Here is a 9,037-nt window from a genome sequence, read left to right as displayed (position 1 = left end):
ATGGGAGGCGGCTAAACCTGGAGAGGACCAGTGTGATATTTAGATGTTTAGTTTGAGATGTTTCACATTATTTTTAAACACGTCACACAACAACAGACATCATTCACAGCTGATGCTTCTTTTGGTCACATGGGATGTTGATCAGGTCTGAAATTAATCAGTGATTCGGTGTGTTAATGATTCTCTTCAACTGAACTATTGCTCTCTATTTGCTCTTGCTTCATGAAGATGGTGATGAAGATGATGAATGTGGTCGCAGTTTAGGGAGGAAGACAGACGCAAACATAAAACAGGCTGAAGCCTCCAAAGGAGCAGCCCCCCCCCGACATTTCAGATTGGCCACAGGAGTTCACATCCTTCCTCTGATTGGCTGGTGGTGACGTAGCTCACTGCTGCAGCTACACGTGAGGGTGATGATGCATTCCAGGCTTGCGGAGGAAAACATTTTTTCGATATGAGGTCGATTCCCGGTAGAAAATGTGACTGGCAGCTCATCTCGACAGAACACCGGCAGTTTTTTTTTTTAATTAAAATTTAAATGTTCCTATTTCGGTTCTTACAGCCAATTACTTAATTCAAAGTTGACATTCTCATTTTACTAATGACATAAACCTGCCAGGTTAACAAAAATGTGGCAATTAAAACATAAAGTAGATTATCTGTAAATTGCCCCCCCCCCCCTAAAAAAATAAGGTATAAACTGAAATATTCACTGACTTATAGTGTGGAAAATATTAATTTCCATAACAACTCAACATTTAAAGCAATACAACATTTTTAAAGAAAGACCTGCAAGGCACTTGAATGCAGCGCGAGCTCCAGCCGGTTCGAACCGGCGTGGCGCGAGAGTCTCTTTTCAACACGCTAGAAACGTAACAATGATTTAACGTTTCTTTTGCACAATTTCTGTATGCAAATACATTTATTTATGAATGTATTTAAACCACAGTGGTGTTTTATGTACAGCTGAGAAAAGCATCAGGTTTGTAGACAGCCGGATATGAATTCCAAAATAGAGATAAGAACCCTCTTTTATACTAATGTATTATTGTATATTATTTCCAAATGTATTGTTATTGTTGTTTCTTTTACAATTACTAGCCTGGATAGAAACATTTATTGTAGTTCTCTGTGTGTTTGATCTACATTTCGACTTCATTCAGCTCACTGACTCCACTGATGATAACAACAACAACAACAAAAAAACTACAGGATGATGCCACAAAGTCACGACTTTTATGCTTCTTCAGCGACAGACTCGCCCAAAAAGCATCACAGTTACAACATTAAGAATACTTGTGCAACGAATAAAGCACAGAGGTGGAACTGGTCTGAACTGGCCTGAAATCACGATACCCCTCCACCGCCTCCACCATCCCACCCGAATCTGCAACTCCAAACCTCTCCAAAACAACCGCAAGACACATGCAACAGCACAGCGCCTTTCCGAGAAAACTTTCAAAATAAGAGTCAAGTATTTTTTTTTCTTGTTCGTTTTGAGCGATAAAAGATCATCATCATAACCATCACGAGGGTCTATTTTATAATGCAGTTTTAAAAAACAATCTGAACAGCAATGTGCAAATATATTCATACCTGTTAAATCTGAGATGTTAACCTGTTTCAAACAAACTGAATTTACAATACACTGTATGTCTCATAAGTTTAAATATTCTTTTAGGTAAGAAACAACAGTCTGTGTACCACAATTAATGAAAACTAACTCCAGGATCTGGATTCAGGTCCAGTTCAATATGATATTCCGCCTATAACAAGCAATATTCTTAATTAATTAATTAATTTGTTAATTAATTATATTAGCAATGACGTTTATTTGGCAATAAAATCTATGTACCTAAAAACAATACACTGTATAAAATTTAGAAAGGATAACACAATAAAGCATTAAACATATTTCCATTGTGGTTCTTGTGGTGGGTGGGGGGGATGACCCAAGGCAACAATCTGCAAAAAGGTAAAAAATATAAACATAGACGTACTGAGAAAAATGACAAACAAATAAGATAACATTGTAAATACATACACAATACAACAGTGAACACGAGTTTGTACCTTTGGTTGCTTCCTTGTTTACACTTAGGGTCACAACAAATACAGGGTGGATCTGCATGTTGATTTGGCACAACAGTAAACACTAATAATACAAATGTAAACTTTAGCTGCAGACTAAGATACTTATTATAATATCGAAAATGTTTGAGCTTTCCAGTTAACAAAAAAGGGATAATTTCTTTCTTCATAAGGAATGAAGTGCAGAACTTTAACTTAAGTTTATTCTGGTTTAATTTAGAAAAACTGTCACAAGGAAAAACAGTGTACTAGTGTTAAAGCACAAAAGCAGTTATCCCAAAGCACTACATAAAAGTAACCCACTGAGCAAACACTTTGTGATAATAATTGGTGATAAAATTCCTTGCATTCTGCAATTCCAACAAGTTCAAAGATACTGCAACCAGTAAGTACGAAGTTTTTATTGTTTTCCCCTCCGAGGGAAGCGCCTTACAGCTTTTATTTTGAAGGTCACTTTCTGCGCGTACGTGCAGCGTTTGTTGGTAACTTTACGCACTCAATGCGTGTAGCGCTCAGCTGTTGAGCATCAAACAGCAGAGTCAAGCTGCTGAATCAAAAACAGCAAACAGGCAACAAAAAGGTCAAAGCGCATCTGTTGTTCCCCTGCTGTTGCTATGACAACAAAGATGAACTTCATTGCAGTTTTATACACTGCGGTCATTATTTTAGAGTAAATTAAAAGGTGAAGGAAGAAGTGACATTTAAAAAAAAATATTTTACTGTTTTCAAGACAGAAAAGAAAGAAGTCTCAATATACATTTAGTTGCATTTCCTGGTGTGTACGCGGAATAATCTAATTTTGTTATTGATGAAATGTCTCAGGTGATAAAGTACAAAGTTGCTGGTTAGCTCACAGATGTGACTGTGTGAGGGCTTCAGCAGCATCCTCACCTGAGTGTGCGTGGACGTGGACACAGCAGTCCTCAAAGCCACCGCTGAGAGTGGACAGCACTCAGTGATCCATTCAGATGTCACCTTTCCTCCGCTTTGTCGTTTCCTTTCTTGTCCCTCATTGCTGCCACTTTATAGCAGCGCACGAGCGGCATAGAAAACTACTGCTTCCCGATTGGTCCACCGATTCGGTTAGAGACGAGCCGGAACCAATCAGAGAACACCGATGTTGCATATGTCGTTGCATGCGCCCCCCCCCCCCACACACACACACATAAAGTGGACTGAACAGTCCGCTGGTGTTTGTAAATAAAAATAGAACAGACACACCTGTGCAAAATTATGCTATAAATGCGTTTTATTACTTTAAATACTGTGATAAATAGAGAAACAAATAGCTTTACATTGGTTAACTAGAAGAGTAGTCAGCATATTTCTTTTGACAGTGCATAATAATTTGTTTCTTCATCACTTCCACCTGCCAATAGGGGGCAGTCAAGATTCAGATGCTTCTTCTTCTGACTTCTTCTGTTTTGGATCAGGGTCCCACAGTAGAGGTGGGTGATACCGGGAATTTTGGTATTGATCTGATACCAAGTAAATACAGGCCCAGTATTGCCAATATCGATACCAATACCAATACTTCATATTCAAGCTTCATAGATCCAAAGGATCCAAAAGATCTAGGATAGAATTTCAACAAACATTGTATTGGTACATGACAATAAAATACTTTATTATCACAACCAACATTTTTGTTTAAAAAATATCACTCAACACAACTTAAAACAAAATCTCCTGAGGTAGAGGGCTGACAAAACACAATACAATGGTGCGCTGCTCCGTGTTGTGTGACACAGCGCAGTGATGCTCTTACAGAGTAGACTTTGATGAAAAAAAAAAAGTTTGAGTATCGATCTTTTTACACGAGGATCGTTAAATACCAATACCAGCGTTGGTTATCGATATTATTGATATTAGGATCGATCCACCCACCTCTATCCCACAGTGAATCAGATATCCCATAGTTGAGATGGTATACGTCTGTAAGCATCAAATCAAAACCAAGCAGAAAACAGGAAAGCTCAGGTTTCTTACCAATGTTGCCAGTTACTTTGAAAAGTTACTTTTTTAGTTACTTTATACAGTTACTTCATTAGCAGCTTTATGCACTTACTTTATTAGCAGCTGCCAACAACTTGTAACTAATAATTAATGTAACTAATAGGGTAGCTAGTAATCTAACTTACCTTTGAGTAATCAGCAAAGTAACTAATCAGCAAAGCAAATAATAGTTATTTTTCTGAGAACTCAATCTTAAAAATGACCAAGTTAGATCAGCAGCTGACAACAAGTTGTCCATGGCTGCTAATGAAGTAACTGTAAATTCTAATCCAATTACATTTGTTCTGCAATTTTGACTGAGATGAGAGATGAGATTTATTGACACTGTCACTACGCGAGTGAAACAACAACAAAATTACATTTACACTCCAATTACCTCAGACAAAATACAGCAATTAATCCACAATAATTACTAGTTGAACGTAATAATGGCACACATCAGAATTAAAGACAACACGTATACATTTGACATTGTTTATGTGCACTAAATTGAAGCAGTGCGTCACTGAGGAAAAGTGGGTGAAGGCCGCAGCAGGAGGGGCCCGCGCTGCCCACTTGGTTAAATGTTAACGAGTGGTTAATTGTGTGAGATTTCAGACCATGAAATATTGTGTTGACGGTGGCAAAATATTCGACCGTTTCACATTTGATGTGTTAATCCACGACCTGACTGCATTGCTACGCAGGTGTCAATAATGGCGCTGTCAGCTGAGAGAGAAACTGGCAGAGTGACGATGATGCCGAAATGTGTGGATTTAAGCTACCATACCATTGAGTGATTCTGATACAGAATCACTCAGTGCATCTGACAAGATGGAAAAATCTGTGGGTCTTGCTCACAGAATTTCCAGTTTGGCATGAAGACGCTGTTGCTACGGTAAGCTTTGATGAGCCGACCACACCCTTTCACAACGATTCAGACAGTGGCCAGGCAGAGAGGCATCTCGTCTAGGTCGAATTGCTTACAGAAAAATAAACCATGCAAATGACGGAATTGGATTAGAATGGAAATAACCCCCTTGTGTCTGATGATTTGCAGATGTTAATGCTGGATTACGGTCGCAAATATTTGTTTTACCAGCTCCGCTAACACGTTGCCGGAAAAACTGGTAAAATTTGCGACCATAAAATCCAGCATTAACATCCGTAAATCAACAGACACAACAGAGTTATTCTCTAAATATAACTGTAAAAAGTAACTAATAAATAACTTTTCAAAGTAACTGTGGTAATACTGCCTCTTACAAAGCTTTGTGATGTCACAAGACACAGAACATTAACATCTCATGAGAAAGAAACAACATTGGTAATATTATAGGGCAGTATCCACTAAAAAGGTACTTTTTGTTTGAATTTTAAAAAGTGCCTGACTGCTTTAAAATTCTAAGTTGACTGAACTTGAGAACAAAAGTTGAGGTATCTTTTCCAATGATTCAACTTTTGTTCTCAAGTTCAGTCAACTTAGAAATTTAAAGCAGCCTTGACACTAACCTGTTAAAGTTGACACTAACCTGTTAAAGTGAAAAGAGCATCTCTTTTACAGCCTAAGATAATCAAGGGCTAGTTTGTTGCTGTCACTTAAGAGCACAAGGACAGGTCAGTTCTTAAGGCAAGAACATTTCAGATACATTAAAAAAATATACAGAAAAACTATTCCACTATAAAGAGAAAGAGATGAAAGACAAAACTGATCTGAATGTAATAATGTAAGAAGACAGGTCATATTAAAATCTCACAAGGAAAAGAAAACCAGTAATTGTGTCATTAGGAAATAATGGAGGAAGTGAGTTTAAACCACCTATCTCACAATGGAAAAGATAGAGTTTGTGTCATTTGAACGTAATGTCAAAAGCAAGATAAGACACTATCTCACAAAGGAAGAAAAAATGTTTTTTTGACCAGAGAACACATACATTTAAAGTTAAATTATTTCGCAATGAAAAATAAGGTTTTTATGATGTCTTAAGGCAAGCATGTTCGAAAAGAAATCAAAAGAAAATTAAGGAATGAAATCAAAATACATTTTTTGAAATGGAAATGTTTGCTGGAGCTATACAGAATGAATATTACACAAGAGATGATATGGAAGTTTTACACTGCATAACATAAAAGGACTGAAGTCTGCTTCTTTTAAAGAAAACAGAGATGAAATGGTATAATTATCCCATATTACACCAATTTAAGGGATCAAATGATAACCAACTTCATAATGAGAAACAGAAAAAAATCTGCCATAAGGCAAGAATTGCAGAAAGACATCAAAGGAAACCCGCAAGAGTGCAACAGTTTTAAGATAATTTCAACAAATTATATGTTTAAAGAAAACAAGCATTGAAATCTTACAAAATTGAAAATTTTTAATCTCAATTCAAAAGTTGTAATGTGTATGGAGTTTCCAGGTCACTCTGTCTCATGTACATATGGGGGGTACAACACATCGACATTCCCAGAAATTCATCAGACTTCAGTGGAAAGCAGCACCAAAAACATAAATTAAGTGGGAAATTAAGTGCCAAGACTGACACCTGGTGGCAGCTTCAAATGATGACAGACTTCAATTCAATTAAAATAAGAGGCCGTTTTCATAATAAACTCCAAACTCCAGTTCATCAGTTTGTATTTATTGTTTAGTATCTTATCATGTTCTGGCAGAATTATACATTGGCTTGGTGTATACAGTAAATCAGGACTGATGCAGAGGAGTGCATCTGTAAAAAAATCAACAGGACAAAGAGAGCATGAAGAAACCTTTAGGTGCTGCTGGGAAACAAAGTCTGTTTGGAAGTTCTTGTCACACAATCCTACACATGGAGTATTGCTGCCCTACAAGGCACATTTATGAACAATTCTGTGTTAAAATACACTAAAAGCATTTCCTCTGTAAATGTTTCAAATACCCAAACCTTACTTGGTTTGAATTGTTCATTATAACACAAACTGTACATATACATCTCCCTGCTAAAAAAAAAAAAAAAAAAAAAAAGAATCTCAACATTCAAAACTGACATAACAAAAATTATAGAACACACAATCACTATAAATCAACAGAATTAATTCTTTGGCTAAAACAGTCGAGGTTCTGGAGCGCTGCGCCCTCCTCCTCTGCACAAAGATAAGGTCCCGTTGCGGCGCAAAGAGTTGAAAAACAAAAACAAACGCAACATGAATCATTTCAGCCTCCAGTTTTCAGTAAGACAGCTTTTCATTGTCCATCTTTGGTCTAAACTGCAGACATGGTCGTATTTTCGGGGGGGTCACAGGTAAATAATGTCAAACTGGCGGAACCTGTTCGCGTGTTACTCTGGAAGCATCATCACGATGACTTACACACTAATCTAGACTAACCCATCAGCAGCTTCAATACAGACTCACACCAACTAAAATGTAACAGTGAAGGAATTTTGGTTATATGGCTTTTAAAATGACTTGTGGCCTTACGTTTTGGTCTAAATGCTGTTTCAAAGGCACAGGATTGCTAAAAAAACACACACACATCGAACACTGAAGAATAACTAGCGTTGGCAGCACTGACTTAAAAAGATTTAGGGATCGACGGGAGATCAGCTCATAGATGAGTAGAAGCAATGACTTCTAGAGGAGGCCCAAAACTCTGAGATCAAAGGACGTGTAACGACCTGCAGGGGGCAGTGCCGAGATTGTTGGCTAAGTGGTGGATAATGAATAGTTCTGCATGCATGCGGGGCATGACAGGTATCTCTGAAACTCGACTCATTCTGAGCGTCATGGTTTTCATACGTCAAAATCAGCTTACTGTCGGCCTTTAACAAAGAATATGTTAGTCAAAGGGGAAGGTACAAGAAACTAGCGTGAAGGCTAGCGACTGCTGCTTCTTCTCATCTTTATTCCCCTTCCAACACTCCTCTCTCACATGCAATGCTCATTTTTTTTGCACCATACATACTCCATGCATGTTTTGTAGTGATTCACTTCTCTTCTTTTTTTAGTCTATAAACAGCTGCTGGAATTCTATTCAGTAGTATATTAATTCATAGACACATACTGTAAGTGTAACTACCAGCCATCAAATCCTGCAGGTTCTTTCTCCACTCTCAAACTGCTTAATATCTGGAGCCTACATACCATCAGCCTTGTTCTAGAAGCTTTCGATAACCCAAACATCTGCCCTAATTAGTGTCAGGAAAAAACTGTGTCTATAAGGCAAAGCAGGAAAAGTACAAAAAAAAAAAAAAATGACAGAAGCTACAAGCAAACAGTAATCCTGAACTTCAACAGTCTTATTCTAACACATTCTTTATCATTTTCTTGGTCATGTTCCTGAAAAAAAAGCATGACAGAAACATGTCTGTGCAAAAAAAATGCACCAAATTATTTGTTATTCCTTGGCCTCATATACATCTCAATATTAAAACATTAACAGTATTATTAATCTGAAAATACAACATATAAACATAAATATATCAATTAGTTTGACTGAACTTTTAAATTTGTTTTTCTTTTAATTGGAAGCGCAAGTTGCCTGTGTGGCAGCAGCTGGTGTCTGAGCAGCGTCTGCACTTGTGTGATCGCGGCGCCACATTCCATCATCTGGAGTTCAGCCTGGGAGCAGTCTGGAAAAGATCCGGAGTGGAGCGGTGATAAATTAGAAGACAACAGATCGAGTTGTAATTTTAATAAAGTGTTTAAACAGTAAAGAAGGACAAAAGGACTTGTACTGACTGGCCAGACAAAGGGGCCAAGTTGGAAAAGAAGGTGAAGATTTGTGTACAGCAATGTCGTTTCATGGCAAGAAACAGCACTATGGATGCAATGTTTGCGCTGAGAGTACTGATGGAGAAGTACAGCAAAGGCCAGAAGGAGCTGCATTGTGTCTTTGTGGACTTAGAGAAAGTTTATGACAGGGTGCCAAGAGAAGAGCTGTGGTATTGGATGACGAAGTCTGAAATGGCAG

The 9,037-nt window shown here is 37.7% G+C and overlaps 1 protein-coding gene across 2 annotated transcripts in view; it reads right to left on the bottom strand.

The window, feature by feature from the left end:
- Positions 1-6,707: 6,707 nt before the first annotated feature.
- The window catches only part of LOC117508127 (unconventional myosin-Ic-like), a 199,785-nt gene continuing 197,455 nt past the window's right edge, over positions 6,708-9,037 (bottom strand). For both annotated transcript variants that reach the window (XM_034167786.1, XM_034167785.1), the window contains one exon: positions 6,708-8,696. In XM_034167786.1, the coding sequence (XP_034023677.1) occupies positions 8,670-8,696 (27 nt within the window). In that variant the 3' untranslated portion in view covers positions 6,708-8,669. The remainder of the gene's footprint in view (positions 8,697-9,037) is intronic.

Source organism: Thalassophryne amazonica, chromosome 4 (genome assembly GCF_902500255.1).
Source record: "Thalassophryne amazonica chromosome 4, fThaAma1.1, whole genome shotgun sequence".
NCBI classification, from domain to species: Eukaryota; Metazoa; Chordata; class Actinopteri; order Batrachoidiformes; family Batrachoididae; genus Thalassophryne; species Thalassophryne amazonica.
The sequence above is the reverse complement of the archived record's forward strand: the minus strand, read 5'-3'. Positions and strand labels throughout refer to the sequence as shown.